At 37.5% G+C, this 24,613-nt stretch overlaps 1 protein-coding gene across 1 annotated transcript; it reads left to right on the top strand.

Moving 5' to 3' along the window:
- The first annotated feature begins 19,357 nt into the window (after positions 1 to 19,357).
- Positions 19,358 to 24,260, top strand: LOC138339665 (uncharacterized). Its single transcript, XM_069291533.1, has one exon. The coding sequence runs from the start codon at positions 20,978 to 20,980 to the stop codon at positions 24,251 to 24,253; it is 3,276 nt and encodes a 1,091-aa protein (XP_069147634.1). The 5' UTR covers positions 19,358 to 20,977; the 3' UTR covers positions 24,254 to 24,260.
- Positions 24,261 to 24,613: the final 353 nt, after the last annotated feature.

Genomic DNA, 24,613 nt, shown 5'->3' with positions numbered 1-24,613 from the left:
CTGTCGACGAACCGTAAGTCAGTCGACGGTCTATTGACTGCTCCTTCGAATATTCCCTAACTTAGAAAACAATAAAAGAAACAAACCTGGGATCTACTAACCCTACCGACGGTCCATTGACAGGATGACGATCTGTCGATCAGTGCACCAGACCAATTTTATGCAGAATTCTGGGGATTTGGTCCCTGCACATTGAACACCCAATAAGCTAATCTTTTTGTATTTTGTAGAAACTTTTTAGACACGGACCCTAGTTTTCTCTCTAGCCAACACTTCTAAAACAAAATAAAAGAAAATTAATACGTGACATTAAGTGAGAAAAACATAAATAATGCAACTACCCCTATAAAATCATGAAAAAAACAAAACTGTTTTTGTCTATAGGATACATATTAGGTTGCCTCCCAAACATCGCATGATTTAACGTCGCGGCAAGATGCATGACTATTGATTACTCAAACTTTATCAAGATGGTATGCCTCGATCACTTCATTTACCTTTTCAGCATGCCAAAGGTAGATTTTGATTTGTTGCCCGTTCACCTTAAACCTTACACCCTCCTAATTCTTTAACTCAACCGCTCCATGAGGGAAAACATGGGTGACCAAGAATGGACCAGTCCATTTGGATTTGAGTTTGCCCAGAAACAAGCGCAACCTAGAATTGAATAAAAGAACCAAATCCCCAACCACAAAAACAAATTGCACTTTTTAATCTTTTGGTCATGGTACTTCTTCATCTTTTCTTTGTAAAGGGCTGAAATGTCATGTTCCTTTAAGAGAAATTCTTTAGGCTCATTCAACCCATTTAACCTCTGTTCTACAGCCTCATTCGAATCCATTTTCAGTTTCTTCATTGCCCACATGGCCTTATGCTCTAATTCAACCGGCAAGTGACAAGCTTTCCCATTTACAACTTGGTATGGGGACATACCTATGAGAGTCTTGTATTCTGTGCGGTAGGCCCAAAGAGCATCATCAATCCTCCTTGACCAATACATTTTATTAACATTCACCATTTTTGCTAGAATCTGCTTGATTTCTCTCTTTGACACCTCAACTGCCCACTAGTTGTATGGCGTGGCCACACTGTGGCGAACCCCATATTTCTTCAACAATCCTTTAAATAGATTGTTGCAAAAGTGGGATTCCCCATCACTAATAATGGCCCTTGGGGTGCCAAATCTGGAAAATTGTTCTTTTTCAAGAACGCGATGACACTCATTGCTTCATTATTTGCAAGTGCTATGGCTTCCACCCATTTTTTCACAAAATCAACCACCACAAGAATATACTTCATCCTATGAGAACTCACAAAGGGGCCCATAAAGTCAATACCCTACAGGTCAAACAACTCAATTACAAGAATGAAATTTAAAGGGAGTTCTTGCCATCTAGAAACACCTCCATCTCTTTGGCACCTATCACATGGCTTGGGGAACTCATGAGCATATTGGTGGATGGTTGGCCAATAGTAGCCACATTGCAAGATTTTATGGGCTGTGCGGATACCAGTATGATACCCACCCACAGGAGAGGAGTGGCATGCTTCCAAAATACTCAACATCTCAACTTCTGGCACACAATGCCGAATAAGACAATCGGCACAACTCCTATATTAATATGGATCATCCCAAAAGAACTTTTTCACATCATTAATGAATCTTTTCCTTTGATGAAAAGAAAAGTTCAATGGGACGATATCACTAGCCAAGTAATTCGCAAAATCAGTGAACCATGGATCCAAGTCTTGAGATTCATCCAATACATGCTCGTTAGGGAAAGTATCATCAATTTAAGCCTTTTCATCCAATTCTTTGATAGCTCCATCCTCTTGTTTGAACAAGTGATTGGCAACTTGATTTCCGGTTCCTTTTCTATCTGTCACTTCAAAGTCAAATTCTTGCAACACTAATACCCAACGAATAAACCTCAGTTTCACATCCTTCTTTTCCATCAAATATCTCAAGAAAAAATGATCAGTATGCACTATAAATATTGTGCTAAGAAAATAGGAGCGAAATTTGTCGAAAGCAAAGACCATTGCAAGGAGCTCTTGTTTAGTCACAGTGTAGTTATTTTGGGCTTCATTAAGGGCTTTACTGGCATAGTAAATGGGGTGAATGATATTATCCCTTTTTTGACCCAAAACTATACCAAGCGCAACCCCACTAGCATCACACATCACCTCAAATGGCTTACTCCAATCCGGGGAAATAATAATGGGCGCAGACACCAATTGCTCCTTAAACTTACCAAATGCCTTAAGACAGGATTCAATCAAAATAAAATTTACACTCTTTCTCAAGTAACTTTCACAGAGGATGTGCAACTTTTGAAAAATCCTTGATGAACCTCTGGTAGAAACCCGCATGCCCAGGGAAACTCCTCACACCTTTTACAGAGATGGGTGGGGGAAGTATCTCTTTCACCTCGAGTTTAGCTTGATCAACCTGTATACCTTTCTCTGAGATGCGATGGCCCAATACAATACCCTCTTTCACCATAAAGTGGCATTTTTCCACATTTAGCACAAGGTTGCAATGTTCACATCTTTTGAGAACTTCGGACAAGTGAATCAAACAATGATCAAATGAGTTACCAACAACAGAAATATCATCCATAAATACCTCAATGGTGTTCTCCACTATGTCGGAGAATATGAACACCATACATATCTGAAAAGTAGACGGTGCATTAAACAACCCGAAGGGCATCCTCTTGAATGCGAAAGTTCCATAAGGACAAGTAAAAGTGGTTTTCTCTTGATCTTCTGGTGCAATAGAGATTTGGTTGTAACCCGAATTACCATCAAGAAAAAAATATTACCCCTTTCCTGCAAGCCTATCTAACATCTGATCCATGAAGGACATAGGAAAATGGTCCTTCTTTGTCCATGCATTCAATTTCCGATAATCCATACACACTTTACATTCGGTCACCGGCCGCATTAGAATAATCTCATTTTCTCATTAGGGACCTTAATCATTCCTCCTTTCTTGGGCACACACTAAACAGGGCATAGTTAACTACTATTAGCAATTATATATATCACTCCGACATCAAACCACTTAATAATTTCCTTATTCACTACCTTTTGCATAGGTGGATTTAAACATCTCTGGTGCTCAATATTGGGCTTATGATCGGGCATAAGTTTGATTTTATGTAACAAATATCCGCAATATTCCACACAATATCTCTCTTGAATCTCTTTAACACTTCAACCAAACATTCTACTTGTTGCATATTCAAATATGATGCAATAATTACCGGCAAAGTGTCACCTTTCCCCTAGAATACATACCTCACATGAGGTGGTAGAGCCTTAAGTTCCAATTTTGAAGCCTCCTCAATAAATGGTTTCGCGCATGGAGACTTGCGATGCTCTATATCTAAATACAATTTCTTTTGTTTGAACCAAACATCACCTCGATCAAGTGCCGCAACCAATGACCCATACTCTTCAGTACAATCACTCTCAAATTTCATGATCACTGCGCTAGTGCCTTAAAACCAAGACGCTCTTTTATTTGTACCTTGGACGAACTCTCAACCTTGTAGGATATCGCGGGTACTGATCCGAGCTCACTATTCTGCCTCATGGACCTACAAATATAGAAAGTCAGTTCTTCATTGTTTAACCGAAACTTCATCTTCCCTTTCTCCATATCAACTAAGGCACGACCGGTAGCAAGTAATGTCCTCCCAAGAATAATAGGCACCTCAAAGTCCACCTCACAATCAAGAATCACAAAATCGGCCAGAAAAATAAACATCTCCACTTTTACTAGCACATCATGGAGTATCCCAATACTGGGATTTGGGTCACCCAAACCCAACTTTTTGTAAATAGAGAGAGGAATGAGATTTATGCTTGCCCCAAGATCACATAATGCTTTAGCAAAGTGTAACAACCCATTGTACATAGAATAGTGAAAGCACCCGGATCTTCTTTCTTTTGTAAAAGAGACCTTGTAGCAATAGCACTACAATGTGCATCCCATCATCCTCCTCAAAACTAACTGATCTCTTGTTAGTGACCATATCTTTCATGAACTTGCTGTAATCGGGTATTTGTTCAAGAGCTTCTATCAAAGGGACATGATGGAACGTTGTTTCAACAAACTAATAAAACCCCAGTATTTACCATCTTTGGTCTTTTTCATCAATCTTTTCGGAAATGTGGGTGGTGGTTTAGGAATGGGGGTCATTTTTTGGGGTGTCTCAGCTTCTTTTCCCAATTGATCTACCAACTCACAACTAACTTCCTCTACCTCATCATCTCATCTCTTCTAATCTTCGACGACAGGCGACATAGGTGGATCCATGGTTTGCTTACTCCCTCGAGTAGTGATTTCCATATAGTGTCCATCATCTTTTGGATTCTAGACAATATTTTTAGGAAGAATACTCGGTTGGCGTGGGTTCACAATAGAAGACAATTGATCCATTTGCAACTCAAGATGCTTGATTGAGATTGCATGTGCATCCAACTTTTGCCTAATATTTGCTAAATCACCTCTAAACACTTTGGCGTGCTCATCAGTAGCATCAAACCTCCTCCTTATCTTCTTCAATATATCCTCAACTCGCGCCATACTACCTCTACCATCCCTAAAAGCAACTTCCCGATTTTGAGATGGAACATAGGGCCCTTTCCAATTGTTTCTGTTACCATAGTTACCCCCGGTGACATATTTTAACACCAACCCAAGCTCATTTCTCATTTAAGCAATCTCTTCATGACTCTAATCTGCATCTGCTTTACGTGAAGCTTGCATTGCAAAAGTTTTATCCCTGTATCCGACTTTATAGTGCTCCAAGCTTTATTATTTCGGGAGATTTTCTCTACTTCTCAACGATCTCTTCATAAGTACACTCCGCATAAGAAACACCCATAATCGTATCAAGCACTAATTTATTATTATCATCTTGCCCCCGATAGAATTACTCTTTCAGTGACTCATCATCAATGTGGTGGTTAGGGACACTTCTTAAGAATTAAGTTAACATATCCCAAGAACTGCTTACTGACTCCCCTTGTAATGCCACAAAGTTGTTCACCCTATCTTTGTGGTTAGCTTTTTAGAAACCGGGTACTACCTTGCTAGGAACACATCCCTCAAATGCTCTCAAGTATAGATTAAATTGTAGGGAAACTCTGTAAACCAAATTGCGACCTCCCCCATCAGTGAGAGAGGGAACACCCTTAATCCAATTACATCCATGTCTATGTCTGGCCTCCCTACACAACTCTTACAGACCGACCTTAGTTTGGAGATGTGAGCATTTGGATCCTCACATGGTAGCCCCGAAAACAAACCTCTAGCGGTGAGCATCTGCATCAAGCTACTAGTTACCACAAAAGTATGACCATGTGTAGAGGAGGTAGGACAAGTGGCCCATCAGAGTTAGTGATGTTAGTATTTCCCCTATAGTATTCTTGAGGGCGTGGGGCGGTAGGTTGCCTCGTCGGATTACCTTCACTAGGTTTAGTTACAACCACTCGATTATGAGCATTAACCGACGACGGAAATTAGGGGTTGATCTCATCATCTATATAAGCAGGATTGTTTTGAATATTCATTCTACCAAGTGTGCGGTTTAGTTCTGGAGCAAGTGGAAGTATTGGTTCTCATCGACTCCGTGTACTTGGCATACACTAAAGCTAGACCACCGAGAGACAAAGACAAAAACAAAAAAAAGAAAAAGTAAAATCATGAAATTGTTGACTAAAATTCGGTAATGTGCTTAAAGTTAATCTAAAAGTTATTTTCTCCGGCAGCAGCGCCAAAATTGGATACGCTCAAACTATACTTCCCTAATGAAATATAAGTGGGCGTATAAAGTAAAGAACCCAAATGTTAGGTTGAGGTCGATCCTACGAGGAAAATGGCTTAGACTTAACTCTAATCTATGATTACTTTTATTTAGTCAAGTCCTTCCGAAGACAAACAATTAAAGAGGGAATTTTGTGTAACAATTGTAATTCATTAAATCTAAGTAAACAACTAGCTAGTTCAAATATTTTGATGTTTAACAAACGATGAGAGAAACTAGGGTGTAACAACTTTGTCCTAGCACATTTTCAGCGTTTTCATTCAGGATAGTTTTTCGTGCAAACACAAAAAAAATACATTAAAACTACTTCAAAGAGACCTTCGACACACTCTAAACTTAAGGATAAAACATTGAAAATAGCGTGAAACCATGTTACATCAGCACTATCAACTTAAATTCGTTGTTTGCCCTAAAGCGACACACTATGACTCACCACAAAAACCTTTGTTCAAAAGTATCCTTGTTTTAGCTTACACAATTATCTGGCTATCAATCCAAATTATTTTCATTATGTTCATGCATGATATCACTATTAGGCTAGCTCATGTGAATGAGACAATGACACAGACTCACTACGCACTGGCACCTCTCCTCTTTTACTTATCACCAAGGTGCCAACTTTCCAGTATCGTAACTAGTGTCCTTTCTTTAAAAATAATATCCTCATTTTTTACACAGTGATTTTAGTTTGAGTGTAAGGATTATTTTTCTCAACACTCACTCTCTGAACAAATTCTCACCTCATTGGTAGTTATCACCATAGGCTTGCCCTTATTTTCACTTCTTTAAGTTCAACGTATTAGACTCTAAGGATCACGATAGGAGTTTCTTAGCTTGTAACATAGGATCAGGGTCAGGTAGGGAACATTTTGATGTATTTTAGTGACTTGTTGCCCGCCTCTACATAACAACTAATAATCCTACCTTTTCAACGTTTATTTTGCACTATTTCTTAATTTTCTTATATTTTTTTGCCTTGCTTTTCTCCTTTCTTTCTCCTTTTGTGTAAGTGACTCTTCTTTTTTTATTTTCTTTTACTTTCAATATTTGCAATTTTTTACTTGATTTTAACTTTGCTAGAGTCACTTTTCTTTTGTTCTTTCTCTTTCTTTATTCTTTCAGCACCACTTTCAGAAGCATTTCACATAATACCCACCTTCAACTCATGTCTTTGCCATGAGTCAAGGTACACACTACCCAAGGTTGGGTAACGGCCCAACAAGGGTATTTTGGATAATATCCACCCTCAACTTATGCTTTTGGCATAAGCTGAGGTGCACATGTCCAAGGAGGGACCAGGGCCACCACATTGTTCCTAGAAGATAAGTTGAGGTAGAAAAGAAAGGTTCATTTTAAGCTCAAATCATTTGGATCTAGAAGGGATTAATTTCATCAGTTTTTATTTTTTCTAGGATAAAGGTTGACTATCTCGAACAAGGGCGTATGATCCTTTCCCAATTGTGTATTACAGATTACTTTTAGTAGGACTAGTCGGGCAAGTTCTAGCTCAGTACCAACGGTGGTCTATTCAATTTTGTCACACTAACTTAACACCTCATTACCCTACCCGATTATTAGACACTTAGTTCGAGCTTAAGTTTGAGATTGATGCAGTGGTGTATCTCAATGTAATGCTTAGAGCTACACATTCATCATTCACTATGCCTAATCATGCAAGCATTTTCTTTAAATCAAGATATCATTTTGTTTAGCCATCATGCTTCAGATTTAAGATCAATACAATGTACAAGATACTAACGTGTTGGTTCAACAGTAAAGTAACCAATCTCTTGGGGAAAAGGAACACAGACAAGAAAACCCAAAGAGAGGATAGTGAGTTGGGCTATTCAGACTTCACCTAGAACTAACTTTCCTTCTACCTCAGCAGCGGCGCCAAAATCTGATATGCTCAAACTATAATTCCCTAAAAAAGTATAAGCGGTCGTATAAAGTAAAGAACCCAAATGTTAGGTTGGGGTCAATCCCATGAGGAAAATGGTTTAGACTTAACTTTAGTCTACGATTAACTCTATTTAGTCAAGTCCTTCCGGAAACAAACAATTAAAGAGGGGATTTTGTGTAACAAAAGTAATTAAGTCTTAAGTAATGAAGTAGCTAGTTCAAATATTTGATATTTTATCAAACGATGAGAGAAACTAGGGTGTAAGTCTTCCCCATAGGTTCGTAACACAATAACTCTAGGTCCTAGTATCTTGCATTCAAAATGGTAAGTTATATACCTCTAATTCCTTGGTCCGGCAACTAGTGAATTTCACTCCGCACCTTGGTCCAGTTATGTGTGTGTACTTTACTAAACCTTACCTTTTACCTCATATTGAATATCATAATCGTTGTATGACTTAGTTATTACTTCGCACCAATTGACACTTGCCTATTAGATAGTATATACTAAATTTATGTTGATAATTCTTTTCTTATTATCTACCTCCTAGATGCGACAAGTATTAATAAGGCGAGTGTGAACGCGTGCACTCGTTAAAATGACTTCTAAATGAAATAATTATCAATACATGCAAGAAACTATTCGAGAATTGTTATTTTAACTAGTTTTACTTTGTTTATTACCCATGGTTCCTACAACCCTAGTTATGGATTTAGTTATCCATGTTCATAGTTACACAATTTATATTAATTGGACAAGAATTCATGTAATTAATTTGATGAGATTGAAGAAAATTTAAAAAAACACTTGAATTCGAGAAATAATGCAAAAAACGATTCCGAAAAAAATGAAGTATTTTCCAAAACCTAATATTCAACAACCAATATTACAAATTTAAAAAAAACCAAGAACCTAACTCCAAAAACGAGGTTTTTGATCCTATTTATAACAAAAGAATCCTAAACATAAAAGAAAACCTAAATAAGGAAATCTGTCCAGAAATGTGTCTCACGTCGATGACCTGACCGATGGACCGTCGAGGTAATGACGATCATTGACACCTCCATCGATCCATACTTCATCTCTTTTTTATCTGCTTTCTTCTCCAACCCTCTGTTATCATCGACGGACTAAGAAGAAGGTCCGTCGATGGCCTTCGTTTCTCCACACTCAGAATCTTTTCAAATCAGGCACTGAGGCTACATTCTATTAACACCAATGGATCACGAGGATGGTCCATCGATGAGACGACGGACTGCCATCCCTTTCATAGACTCACAGTTAGTCAGAATTCCCCGATCTTTCCTTGGAAGCATAATATCTTCATGCGATGATTCCACCTATGGACCATAGATGGGTAGACGGACTGTCGATGGCTCCATAGGTGAACTTTTCTGCAATTTTCAATACATCTTCAACGTTTTTATTTTGTACAGTTTTTCCTGCAAACATAAAGAAAAATACTTTAAAAGTACTTCAGAGAGACCTTCGGCACACTCTAAAGTTAAGGAAAAAGCATTTAAAATATCGTTAAACCAGGCTACATCAGCACTATCAACTTAAATTCGTTGTTTGTCCTCAAGCGACACACTATGACTCACCACAAAAACCTTTATTCAAAAGTATCCTTATTTTAGCTTTAACAATCATCTAGCTATCAATCCCGATTATTTTCATTTTGTTCATGAATGATATCACTATTAGGTTCGCTCATGTGGATCAGACCATGGCACAGACTCACTACGCACCGGCTCCTCTCCTCTTTTACTTATCACAAAGGTGCCAACTTTCCAATATCGTAACTAGTGTCATTTCTTTATAAATAATATCCTCATTTTTTCACACAGTGATTTTAGTTTGAGTGTAAGGATTATTTTTCTCAACACTCACTCTCTGAACAAATTCTCACCTCATTGGTACTTATCACCATAGGCTTTCCCTTATTTTAACTTCTTTAAGTTCAACGTATTAGACTCTTAGGATCACGATAGGAGTTTCTTAGCTTGTAACGTAGGCTCAGGGTCAGGTAGGGTACATTTTGATGTATCATAGTGACTTATTGTCCGCCTTTACATAACAATTAATCATCCTACCTTTTCATCGTTTATTTCGCACTATTTATTTTCTTATATTTTTTTTGCCTTGCTTTTCTCCTTTCTTTCTCCTTTTGTGTAAGTGACTCTTCTTTTTTTATTTTCTTTTACTTTAAATTTTTGCAATTTTTTACTTGATTTCAACTTTGCTTGAGTCACTTTTGTTTTCTTCTTTCTCTTTCTTTATTCATTCAGCCCCACTTTTCGGAGCATTCCACATAATAGCCACCTTCAACTCATGTCTTTGCCATGAGTCAAGGTACACACTACCCAAGGTTGGGTCAGGGCCCAACAAGGTTATTTTTGGTAATAGACACCCTCAACTTATGCTTTTGGCATAAGTTGAGGTGCATATGTCCAAGGAGGGACCAGGGCCAACACATTGTTCCTAGAATATAAGTTGGGGTAGAAAAGAAAGGTTCATTTTAAGCTCAAATCATTTTGATCTAGAAGGGATTAATTTCATTAGTTTTTAATTTTTCTAGGATAAAGGTTGACTATCTTGAACAAGGGCGTATGATCCTTTCCTAATTGTGTATTACAGTTTACTTTTAGTAGGATTAACCGGGCAAGTTCTAGCTCAGTACCAACGGTGGTCTATTCAACTTTCTCACACTCACTTAACACCTCAATACCCTACCCGATTATTGGACACATTGTTCGAGCTTAAGATTGAGATTCATGCAGGGTTGTATCTCAATGTCATGCTTAGAGCCACACATTCATCATTCACTATGCCTAATCATGCAAGCATTTTCTTTAAATGAAGATATCATTTTATTTAGCCATCATGCTTCAGATTTAATATCAATACAATGTACAAGATACTAACGTGCCGGTTCAACAGTAAAGTAAACAATCTCTTGGTGAAAAGGAACACAGGCAAGAAAACCCAAAGAGAGGATAGTGAGTTGGGCTATTCAGGCTTCACCTAGCACTCACTTTCCATTTACGTAAGCAGCGACACCAAAATTTTATATCCTCAAACTATACTTCCCTAAAATAGTATAAGCGGTCATATCAAGTAAACAATCCAAATGTTAGGTTGGGGTCAATCCCACGAGGAAAATGGTTTAGACTTAACTTTAATATATGATAAAATCTATTTAGTCAAGTCCTTTCGGAAATAAACAATTAAAGAGGGGATTTTGTGTAACAAAAGTAATTAATTAAGTCTAAGTAATGAAGTAGCTAGTTCAAATTTTTGACATTTATAAAACGATGAGAGAAACTAGGGTGTAAGTGTTCCCCATAGGTTCGTAACGCAATAACCCTAGCTATAACAACTTTGTCCTAGTATCTTGCATGCAAAATGGTAAGTTATGTACCTCTCATTTCTTGGTCCGGCAACTACTGAATTTCACTCCGCACCTTGGTCTGGTTATGTGTGTGTAATTTACTAAACCTTACCTTTTACCTCATATTGAATATCATACTCGATGTATGACTTAGTTATTACATCACACCAATTGACACTAGCCTATTAGATAGTATATACTAAATTTACGTTGATAATTCTTTTCTTATTATCTACCTCGTAGATGCGACAAGTATCAATAAGGCGAGTTCTAACGCGTGCACTCGTTAAAAAGACTTCTAAATGAAATAATTATCAATACATACAAGAAACTATTCGAGAATTGTTATTTTAGCTAGTTTTACTATGATAATTACCCATGGTTCCTACAACCCTAGTTATGGATTTAGTTACACATGTTCATAATTACACAATTCATATTAATTGGACAAGAATTCATGTAATTAATTTGATGAGATTGAACAAAATTCAAAAAATCACTAGAATTCGAGAAATAATGCAAAAAAGGATTCCGGAAAAATGAATTATTTTCCAAAACCTAATATTCAACAACCAATATTACAAATCAAAGAAATAACCAAGAGGCTAACCCCAAAAACGAGATTTTTGATCCTATTTATAATAAAAGAATCTAAAACATAAAGGGAAACCTAAAGAAGGACAATTTATCCAAAAACGCATCTCGTGTTGACGACCTGACCGACGGACCGTCAAGGTAACGACGGATCGTCAACACCTCAGTCGGTCCATACTTCAACTCTAATTTAAGTTGCTTTCTTCTCCAACTCTCTGTTACCGTCGACAGACTAAGACGACAGTCCGTCGATATGACGAGGATCCGCCGATGGCCTTCATTTCTCCACACTCATAATCTTTTCAAATCGGGTACTGAGGCTACATTCCGTTAACACTAACAGATCACCAGGACGGCCCATCGATGAGACGATGGACCGTCATCCCTTTAGTATCCTCACTCTTAGTATGAATTCCCCCATCTTTCCTTGGCAATATAACATCTTCATGGCGACGGTTGCCACCTACGAACCGTCGATGGCTTTGTAGGTCCTCTTTTCTGCAATTTTTAGCAGATCTTCAACGTTTTCATTCTGGACAGTTTTTCCTGCAAACACAAATAAAAATACATTAAAACTAATTCAAAGAGGCCTTCGACACACACTAAACATAAGGAAAAAGTATTGAAAATATCGTGAAACCATGGTACATCACCACCCTCAACTCAAATTCGTTGTTTTTCCTCAAGCGACACACTTTGACTCACCATAAAAACCTTTTAAAAAAATTATCCTACCAAAATGCCCGACCCTAATCAGTCATTCTACCGTCTATTTCTACCTGGTGAGGCATGAGAAGCAGCGGAGGAGTTGTAAGAATACCGCCGACAAATACAAAAATTGCTTGTAGTGATGTTCAAAATAGTTGGAATGACGCACAAAATCATCTCTTTTCCTGTCTTTATCCATAGTTGCAGTGGCGGCAGCGTCACCAGTGGATGTATTGATGGAGTTCCTAGTAAATTCACTCAACTTCTCAATAAAATTAGCCATTTCCACAACAGACAAGTTAAATCGTTCTAGATACAGACACTATGACCCGCATTTGTTACTTCATCTCCTTGATGTAATGGGTATGAACAAATCAAAGATCAAAACCCTTGTTTCTTCTTCTCCTCAGTTGTTATTTTTCCGTTTTTATGAAAACCTCAAATCCAAAATTAAGATATTAAAACAACTTGGCTTATCTGGATCTCAATTTGCAACATTTATGACAAGAAGCAATTTTTGAAAACAGGTTTACATACTATTTTATAGAGCCTACTCTTGTTTTCTAAAGGATTTATTGCCCATTTATTCCAACTTCGATATTATTGGTAGTTTTTTCGCAATTACATTCATCTTGATGATCAAGTCATAGGCTCATGAAGAATTGACCCACCACAATATTTTTATCATTTATCACCACAGAACCACCTCCTCATTCTTCATCACTGCCACAACAATTATCACCCCTTCTTCCACCATCACAATCAACACCAACGACCTTCTCCTATGTCACAACCACTATCTCCTTAGCCAGCTCCTTCTCCAACTAATTTTCTGCCAAATATTTCAAACAATTGATGAAGTTGCTGCAGCAACCATGCAGAAGTTGCTACAATATTTTAACAATTGTAAAAGTTGCTAAAACAATAGAATTAAGTGATTTTGTTGTTATATCAATTGGTATAGTTATTGCAACAACTGTCGTAATTAATATTACTATCGTTATTGCAACACATATAGTTATTAATATTACCATAGTTGTTGCAACAACTATTGCAATTCTTGTAAAAAATATAATAATTGCTTGATTTTCTACGTTTATTTATTGTACTAGTGTACTTGGCTGCGCTTTGCGCGGTTATGTAAAGAATTAAAATAAATTTATACTAAATCATAAAGGTTAAGCTATAAAAAATCAATTAAATATGTCTATATTTTGTAACAATTGTTATTCCAGGTCATCTATAAAGTACATACTCTTTAATTGAAATTATTAATTTTTACATCAATATTTTTGTTAATTCGGATTTCATTCTCCTCTTTGTTATAACTTCATCACAACTTACTTTCTTGTATTTGTCTGTTCAACAGCCTAAAGAATTACCATATCAAATCACTAAAAAAATTAAATTTAAAAAACAAAATAAGGTTAAAAAAAAGGAGCTAAAAAAGAAATTAGCAATGCAAAAAAAATTGAAAAAAATGCCATACACAAACCCCTAATTCTTCTAGTTTTCTTAGCTTATATACAAAATTTTAAAGAGTATATTTCATATCTCAAATAAATACTACATTTAATATACAAATTCCTAAGAATGAAGAGTCATTGTAATTGTGAGGATTAAAGATGTGACTTTTATATTTTGACATTTGTACATAATGTAACAAAATAATGATTATTAACATAGCATATGATAAGACAATTCGAAATAAAGTTATTGAGATATTTATTTTGTAATAAGTTTAATAATAAGTAGGAAGAAAAAGAAAATATAATTACCAGCGTAAAGAGAAAAATACCACACTATTTTAGTCCAACAATTATTATATAGATAGATAGATAGACGTTTAAGAATCACCAATTTTTATTATTTTAGAAGAAGTTATCATTTATCCGGTATAAAAAAGAATTATATATGTAACACTCCAAACTTTATAAATAATATTGTTCTTGGATAATACATACAATAACTAATTCAAATTCTTAAAAATTATCAACAATAAGTGTATGTTTATATATTCTAAATCTTTCAAATTTCAATTCTATCAAACTAATCTTATCATGTCTCTTGATGAAACTTCCACCACCACTAACTTTCTTTTTCATTTTGTCAAATTTGTACAAATCTAATCTACACTGTCATAAAAAAATGTAGTCACCTTGTCCTCGTGTATGGATACTATGACACAAAAAGAAAATGTAAAACACAACTATGATCTTCATGAACATGGTGGCCATATACATTTTTGCATCACTTTTTCTGTATTCTCTCTTTTACTTATTATATACATGATCGATGAAGAGAATGAAGAAAAATGAAAAAAAATATATAAGAATAAAAAGAAGAAGGAAAACATGAAAATCAATATCAAACAATTCCATATAAGATTGTGATTTATGGATTGCCTGAGTCCTAAGAATTAGATAGAAGAAAGTTGAGAAGGTATGTTATTTAGATGGAGAATGCAAAAAGATGGAGGTTTTTTTTATAACCCATGAATTATAATTGAATATAATAAATATGATATATTTTAAATTATTAAGAAAATAGTTATTAAAAAAAAAGAAATTTCAAAAAAAAAAGAGAGAAAAAGGATAAATAGTCTTTTAGGCTATAGGGAGGTCTCACGTCACCTTTTGTGTGTGTGTATATATAGAGAGAGGAGAGGAAAATCTTCAATTAGTAGTTTCATGACTCTCAACAAAGTCATAAGTTATTATTTTTAACCAAAATAAATTAAAAACTTACTAACAATAAGATTCATATAAAGTAAAAAATAAAGAGAAATTTTCTACAATCTTAATCATTCAAAATATTAAAATTAAAATATGAAATCAATGCCAAAAATTTGAGCTCCTATCAACATTCATACACACAAGTCCGATAACCATTCAAAAGATTTTATTTTATTATTCAAGTCAAATTAATTAATATAATAAATACATATGAAAAATATAAAAAATTAAAAGGCTGATGTGATAATTTCTACAAAGTTTACAAAGAAAGAGAAATTTTCTACAACCTTATGCATTGAAAATTTGAAGAAAAAATACAAAACCATTTCATAATTTTTTGGGTTTTTGTCAACATCCATAGACACAAGTAAGTCACCATTCAATAGTCTTTATTTTATTATTCAAGTAAACTTTAAATATGAATATATGAAGTACAAAAAATATCATGACTATGACTAATAATTATTTAAGGGGTTATATCTCACGCCTCGAGCCTACACCTTGGACGAGGCCGACACCAAATGACCAATGCTGGCCTTGAGCGAACCCTTGACCTGACTTACTTAACTCAACAGAAGACTTAACTCAATATAAGAATCATTCTCATAAAAATAACTTCAAATAGATATCTTGGCCAAAATGGCACTAAAGTCTCACAATAGAATATCTGAGATTGCGTAGAAAGAGAAACTCAAAAACTAAAATATCTGACTGACAATTTATCTATGAAGCCTCTATAATACTTAGATGGATGTTGGGACAAACCACAAAACATCCTATGAATGAAAGCTGAAAAGCAGTAAATATGTGTCCTCCAAAATGTAAGGAGGCTTACTACTGACTCCAAGTGCTCTGCTGTATATATAATGTGTGTGTGTGTGTGTAAAAGTTTGAAAATTTATGAAAACACTTAGTTCGTTAAAGAAAATGCGGTCATAAACTCAACTTTACTTATATATAAAGTAATATAATTTCTGTAGGAGATTCTTTAACCGACAACCTCCACTATGAGCCTATTTGGTGATAAAACATCTTGCCCACGCTTCGAGAATTATCATATACTTTGTTGTCGCATAGAACTCCTTAACTTAGTGGATCCACTAGCATAACTAACGTGATCATCTTAAAAGTATGACCCGTTAATACCCATGATGACTACATGATTTTTACGGAGACTTGACTTAATATGAACTCTCATCTCAACATCGGTGCTCAATACTACTCCCAAAAGCTTATGCTTTTAAAATCAATTTACTTTCTTTGGATTGACATAATTGCTCAACACTTAGCTTTAAAAGCTCTCTTGGAATCAATGTTCCTTTCTCTTGTTCAAAATTCTTTTGGGAAATAATAGTTTCCTTTTAGCTTAAATGTGAAAACATTTATAAACTTTCAGGGAACTAAGAACTTTTGAGAAATGAACTCAACTCTTTGTTCTTTGCTTACCTTGAAAACTTGAGTCTTAATCAACTCTTCGGGATACTTTGTTCCTGTATATTTCTTTGAAGGAAAGACTTCAACTTGTTACTCTTTACTTTAACTTGAAATTGATCCTTAAAACGGAGTTAAAACATTTAGTAAAGACACTTGAAAACCTTTAAGAACTTTGCTTTGACTTACTTCTTAACTTTAGACTTGACTCTAACTTCATTGACTTTGATCCTAACTTTCGTTGAATTAGATTATAGATTTAAGGTTGTGATTTGTGTTCTTTGATGATTTCTAGGTGTTTAGAAATAATTTGAAGTAATTAGAATCAGTGGAAGGTTTTAATGTAGCTTAGAAGGACTTAAAATGGCTAAACTACAAAACTTGAGCGAAAAATGCTGATTCCGGCATGTTCAGGGCAGCCGTGCCAGAACTTTTGTTTTAAGGCCTCCTTATGGCGCACTGTAGGCACGCAGCCCCAGGCCCAGGAATAGAAAGGGCACGCTGCGCCGGTGTTGCCCAGGTGTCATTGACGAATTTCTCTCTTCTTATTTCAACGCTAAATCCTTTAAACCTCCCTAATTCTTTTCCCAAACTCTTAGGATTATAAATATCTTCAATTCCCAAAAGTTCTAACTCAAAAGCAAAATATTGAAAACTATGAATCAACATCAATGGGCATTTAAACAACTCAACCAACTAGGAATTTGACAAGATATAACAATAATTCACTTCTAATTATGTAAACAATTCTAAAACCACTGAACTGAAATAAGATTGATGTGCGGAAGAAATAATCCAACAAGAAATATCTCACATTCCTTTATAAGAATCGCCCCTGACCAATTCCACTCGAAACTTCTTGGCGTTCTTGGTGAAACCTTGATATTTCTCCCTTTTCCTTCTTCTCTTTTCTCTTCTCCAAGCCCTAAATGTAAAGTTAATTTTCTAATCTGAACTAAAGCTTGTTTTTATCTCAAATTAATCCCTAAAATGAAATAGGACATTGGTGAAAATACTAGTTTTTCCTTCCTTAAATTTGGAATGAGACCTTCTTCAATCCAACAACCCAACTTCTGATAGACATATCTCCCTCATACGATGTCACGACCCAAATCGAGCCGCGAGTGGCACCCACACTTATCCTACTATGTGACGAACCAACCAATCTAAACCCCAACATTTCAATATGATAACAGAATATAATGCGGAAGACTTAAACTCATTAATGAAAATCAATTAAAACTTCTAAAAACTCAACAACTATTATTATCCTCAAAATCTGGAAGTCATCATCACAAGAACATCTATCCTAAAATTTCTAAATCTAAGAGTATCTAGGAAGCTAAAATAAATAAAAAGCTAGTCCATGCCGGAACTTCAAGGCATCAAGACATGAAGAAGAAGATCCAGTCCAAGCTAGAAGCATTAGCTCACCCTGAAATCCGGTGTAATGAAGACTGACTAGAGTTGCGGTTGAGTTGAAGACGACGGTACGTTTGCTGCACTCCACCAATAACAAAGAAAGAAACATACAAGTAGGGGTCAGTACAAAACACAAGTACTGAGTAGGTATCATCGGCCAACTCAAAATAGAAAACAATATATATCAGATCATATCATAAAATCAACTAATATTCTTAGCATGCGGCATTTACAATTTCCATAACCCTTGGTCACAACACCAAGCACATCAATGAGGACTCACGCCTCCCCATCATACTCATTTGGGAATTAGTTCTTTAAATTAAGTATATTAGCATGTTTCAAGATTCATTATCTTTATTCCTCTCGTGTCGGTACGTGACACTCCGCTCCATATACTATCCTGGTGTCGGAACGTGACACTCCGATCCTCATATACTATCCTGGTGTCGGAACGTGACACTCCGATCCTCATATACTATCCTGGTGTCGGAACGTGACACCCGATCCATATACTATCCTGGTGCCGGAACGTGACACTCCGATCCTCATATACTATCCTGGTGTCGAAACGTGACACCCGATCCATATTCCATCCTGGTGCCGGAACGTGACACCCGATCCTCTATTTCTATCCTGGTGCCGGAACGTGACACCCGATCCCCTAATCTCACTACTTTCGTTCGTTAAGCCTTCTTTTATACCAAGACATCATCGTTAACAAAGTAGATTAGGGTTTTTCAAGATTTAGGATTCAATAGCCTCATCATGCTTATTTTATCACAATTATAAAATCACATTCATGCACGCATACAATTAAGCATATAGAAGGGTTTACACTACTACCCAATACATATAATTTGCTATTAAGAGTTTACTACGAATAGCATAAACCATAACCTACCTCCACCGAAGAATTGTGATTCAAGCAATCTACTTTTCCAATGCTTTGCTTTCCTCTTCGTTTCTCCTCTTTCTCGTTCGTGCGTTCTCCTCTCTCTCTCTGTTCTTTCTATTTTTCTTATTCAAACCCTCTTTCTTTTACCCTAATTAGCATATAATTAAGTATAAAAGATGATGAATTAACCCATTAATTAATTCAAGGTTATCTCCTTTAACCCCCAAGTAATTAAATTATTAACATTAACCCACTAAATTTATAATTATAGCAGGAATAGTCCAAAACACCCATTAAAACATTTAACAGAAATCCGATCCAGCCAGGGTTACGCAGCCTGTGATGGCTCGTCGTGCCTGAGGAACAAAGCAGCTTTGAGGATTAACTTGCTTGATTTCAATTCTTCGGTGGAGGTAGGTTATGGTTTTCACACTATTCGTAGTAAACTCTTAATAGCGAATGATATGTGTTAGTAATATTGTAAACCCTTCTATATGCTTAATTGTATGCTTGCATGAATATGATTATGAAATTGTGAATAAATAAGCATGATGAAGTTATTGAATCCCAAATCTTGAAAAGAAACCCTAATCTACTTTGTTAATGATGATGCCTTGGTATAAAAGAAGGCTTGATGAACGAAAGTGGTGAGATTAGGGGATCGGGTGCCACGTTCCGGTACCAGGATAGAGATAGAGGATCGGGTGCCACGTTCCGGTACCAGGATAGAATGAGGATCGGAGTGTCACGTTTCGACACCAGGATAGTATATGGATCGGGTGCCACGTTCCGGTACCAGGATAGAATGAGGATCGGAGTGTCACGTTCCGACACCAGGATAGTATATGGATCGGGTGCCACGTTCCGGTACCAGGATAGAAAGAGGATCGGAGTGTCACGTTCCGACACCAGGATAGTATATGGAACGGAGTGTCACGTACCGACACGAGGGGAATAAACATAATGAATCTTGAAAGATGCTAATATACTCACTTTAATGAATCTAATTCCCAAATGAGTATGGTATTGAGGCTTGAGTCCTCATGTGTGAACTTGACGGTAATTGTTAATGATATAGTACTTGTTGTTGCTACATGTTGAGTATCATAGTTGATTTTATGATATTGCTTAATATATATTGTCTTCTATTTTGAGTTGGCCGATGATATCTACTCAGTACCCGTGCTTTGTACTGACCCCTACTTTTATGTTTTCTTCTTTGTATTTGTGGCGTGCAGCAAACGTGCCGTCGTCTTTGACTCAACAGTAATTCAAGCCAGTCTTTACTACATCGGAAATTCAGGGTGAGCTAATGCTTCTAGCTTGGACTGGATCTTCTTCTTTTTCAAGTCTTGATGCCTTACTTCCGGTATGGACTAGCTTCTTATGTAATTTTTAGCTTTTTAGAATACTCTTAGATATTAATTTGATCCTTGTGGTGATGACTTCCAGATTTTGGGGATAATAATAGTTATTGATTTGATTTTATTAATGAGTTAAGTCTTCCGCATTACTTTCTGTTTATATATGTTGAAATGTTAAGGTTTAGATTGGTTGGTTCGCTCACATAGGAGGGTAAATGTGGGTGCCAGTCGCGGCTTGGTTTTGGGTCGTGACAAACTTGGTATCAGAGCATTAGGTTCGTTGGTCTCATCACACAAGAACGAGTCTAGTAGAGTCTTAAGGAACGGTAGGGGGACGCCTTTACTTTTCTTTGAGAGGCTATAAGACTTTAGAAAAATTTCATTCTTTCTTTCTTTCTTTCGTGCTATTACTTGAATCCAATTGGTATCTAGGTGATACAAATTGGTATCTGACCATCTTCACTCTTTTCGCAGATGGTTAGAACTAGAGCAACGACCGCACCAACACCAACACCGGCAAGACAAGAAACAACTGAGCCAGCCACTGGGGCTGTGGCTCGAGGGAGAACAGCGACAAGAGGCCGTGGTAGAGGTCGTGGGAGGACGTCCTCTAGAGGAAGAGGACAAGCTCCTAGTCCATCTGATGCTAGGGCGGTGATTCCTCCACCGACTGAGGAGGTAGTAAGAGATGGGGGATGGGGAGAATGAACAAGTGCAGAATGAGGAAACGCCACCCCAACCTACCCCAGAGATGATTAATCAGGTTCTGGTTTATCTTAGCGGGTTATCTGATCAGGGCCAGACACCCCCAGTGTTTTCTGCACCAGCACCTCAGGTTCCGGAGGTACAACATGCAGCCACTATAGCCCCTCGTATGGATGCCTCATTGGACATAGGCACGTTTCCACGTCTGACTACTGGGCCTATAATGACAAATGATCAACATGAACTTTTCAGTAAGTTCTTGAAATTGAAACCTCCAGTCTTCAAGGGTGCGGAATCGGAGGATGCTTACGATTTTCTGGTTGACTGTCATGAGTTACGACACAAGATGGGTATAGTAGAACGGTTTGGTGTTGAGTTCGTGAGTTATCAGTTTCAAGGGAACGCTAAAATGTGGTGGCGATCACATGTTGAGTGTCAACCGACAGAGGCAACACCTATGACTTGGGCCTCATTCTCTAGCTTGTTTATGGAGAAGTACATCCCACGGACTTTGAGGGATAGGAAGAGGGATGAGTTCTTGAGCCTAGAGCAAGGTAGGATGACGGTCAATGCATATGAGGCTAGGTTTCGCGCACTATCCAGATATGCCACGCAACTTTGTTTTAGTCCACAAGAGCGGATTCGCCGGTTTGTGAAGGGGTTGAGGTCAGAGTTGCGGATTTCGGCCTTACAGGTAGCGGCTACGGCAAAATCCTTCCAAGAAGTGGTAGACTTCGTGATAGAGGTGGAAGGAGTGAAGCCCGATGACTTCACCTCGACATCGACATCAAAAAGGTTTCAAAAGGGAGGTGAGTTTAGTGGATCCTACTCTAGAGGACAGAGTTTCGGAGGTTACTCAATTCGACCCATTCAGTCTTCACTACAGACTGTAGTTGGGGGTCCACCTCAGACCGGCCAACACCTCTCTGAGAGACCTATGCATGAACCCCGAGAGTGCTATGGATGTGGGGAGATTGGACATATTAAGAGATATTGTCCAAAACAGAGTTATCGGCCCCCAATATCTAGAGGTAGAGGTGGTTATGGAAGAGGCCGTCATTCTGGAGGACGCGGTGGTCGAGGTAATGGTGGTCACCAAAATGGCCGAGGTGATGGACAAACTGGAGCCATTACATCACAACATGGTAGGGGCAATGGACAGACAAATGATAGGGCCCATTGTTACGCTTTCCCTGGGCGGTCTGAAGCGGAGGCGTCTGATGCTGTCATCACAAGTAAGCTTTTGGTTTGTGATTGCATGGCTTCTGTATTGTTTGATCCCGGATCCATATTTTCTTATGTATCTTCCTCATTTGCTAATGATCTAAATTTGCATTGTGAATTACTTGACATGCCTATTCATGTTTCTACTCCTGTGGGAGAGTCTGTGGTAGTTGAAAAGGTATATAGGTCTTGTTTGGTGAATTTTGTGGGGAGCAACACTTATGTGGATTTGGTTATCTTAGAAATGGATGATTTTGATGTAATTCTGGGTATGACTTGGCTTTCTCCGCAATTTGCGATCTTGGATTGTAATGCTAAAACTGTGACGTTAGCCAAGCCTGGGACAGATCCGTTAGTGCGGGAGGGGGACTACATTTCCAATCCGGTGCGTATCATCTCCTTTCTTCATGCTAAGAAAATGGTTAGTAAAGGGTGTTTAGCTTTCTTGGCCCATCTCAAGGATGACACTACCCATGTACCTTTGATTGAGTCGGTTTCGGTAGTCCGTGAGTTTTTGGATGTGTTCCCTGCAGATCTTCCTGGTATGCCACCAGATAGGGATATTGACTTCTGTATCGATCTTGAACTGGGTACTCGCCCCATTTCTATACCCCCTTATAGAATGGCTCCCGCCGAGTTAAGAGAGTTAAAGGCCCAACTTCAAGAGTTGTTGAGCAAAGGTTTCATTAGACCAAGTGCATCTCCTTGGGGTGCTCCGGTTTTGTTTGTGAAGAAGAAGGATGGGAGTTTCCGGATGTGCATAGACTACCGGCAGTTGAACAAGGTAACGATTAAGAACAAGTATCTTCTTCCTCGCATTGATGACTTGTTCGATCAACTACAAGGTGCTTGTGTCTTTTCTAAGATCGACTTGAGATCCGGTTATCATCAATTGAAAATACGGGCAGCGGATGTGCCAAAGACTGCTTTTCGAACTAGGTATGGGCATTATGAATTTGTAGTGATGTCTTTTGGTCTTACGAATGCCCCTGCTGCGTTCATGAGCTTGATGAACGGGATTTTTAAGCCATATTTGGATCTCTTTGTGATCGTGTTTATTGATGATATACTGATATACTCTAAAAGTAAGAAGGAACATGAGGAGCATTTGAGAATTGTATTGGAAATGTTGAGGGAGAAAAAGCTTTATGCCAAGTTCTCTAAGTGTGAGTTTTGGCTAGATGCAGTGTCCTTCTTGGGGCACGTGGTTTCTAAGGATGGAGTGATGGTGGATCCTTCTAAGATTGAGACAGTGAAGAATTGGGTAAGACCCACTAATGTGTCAGAAATAAGGAGCTTTGTTGGTTTAGCTAGCTATTACCGCCGATTTTTCAAAGGATTCTCTTCTATTGCTTCCCAATTGACGAACTTGACTAAGCAAAATGTTCCATTTGTATGGTCGGATGAGTGTGAGGAAAGCTTTCAGAAACTTAAGACTTTGTTGACTACCGCACCTATCCTTACCTTGCCAGTGGAAGGTAAGAATTTCATTGTCTATTGTGATGCATCCTATTCAGGTTTGGGTGCAGTGCTAATGCAAGAAAAAAATGTGATTGCTTATGCTTCAAGGCAATTAAAAGTGCATGAACATAACTATCCAACTCATGACTTGGAATTGGCCGCGGTAGTGTTTGCATTAAAGCAATGGAGACACTATTTATATGGGGTTAAGTGTGAGGTATATACGGATCATCGTAGCCTACAGTATGTCTTTACTCAGAAAGATTTGAACTTGAGACAGAGGAGATGGATGGAACTACTGAAGGACTACGACATTACTACTTTGTATCATCCGGGGAAGGCGAATATTGTAGCGGATGCTTTAAGTAGAAAGGCGGGAAGAATTGGAAGTCTAGCTCACTTGCAAGCTTCTAGACGTCCATTGGCTAGAGAAGTTCAGATTCTGGCTAATGACCTTATGAGGTTAGAAGTAAATGAGAAGGGAGGATTGTTAGCTTGTGTGGAGGCAAGATCTTCCTTCCTTGACAAGATCAAGGGAAAGCAGTTTAATGATGAGAAATTGATCCAGATTTGAGACAAAGTGTTGCAAGGAGAGGCTAAAGAAGCAACAATCGATGAGGAAGGTGTTTTGAGGATTAAGGGAAGGGTATGTGTACCCCGCGTCGATGATTTGATCAACACTATTCTGACAGAGGCTCATAGTTCAAGGTATTCTATACATCCGGGTGCAACCTAGATGTATCGTGACCTAAAGCAACACTTTTGGTGGGGTAGAATGAAGCGTGATATTGTTGAATTTATTGCCAAGTGTCCAAACTGTCAACAAGTAAAGTATGAACACCAAAGGCCCGGAGGAACACTTCAGAGAATGCCCATTCCGGAATGGAAATGGGAGAGAATCGCAATGGACTTCGTGGTTGGTCTTCCAAAGACA

This window comes from Solanum lycopersicum, chromosome 11 (genome assembly GCF_036512215.1).
Source record: "Solanum lycopersicum chromosome 11, SLM_r2.1".
NCBI classification, from domain to species: Eukaryota; Viridiplantae; Streptophyta; class Magnoliopsida; order Solanales; family Solanaceae; genus Solanum; species Solanum lycopersicum.
The sequence above is the reverse complement of the archived record's forward strand: the minus strand, read 5'-3'. Positions and strand labels throughout refer to the sequence as shown.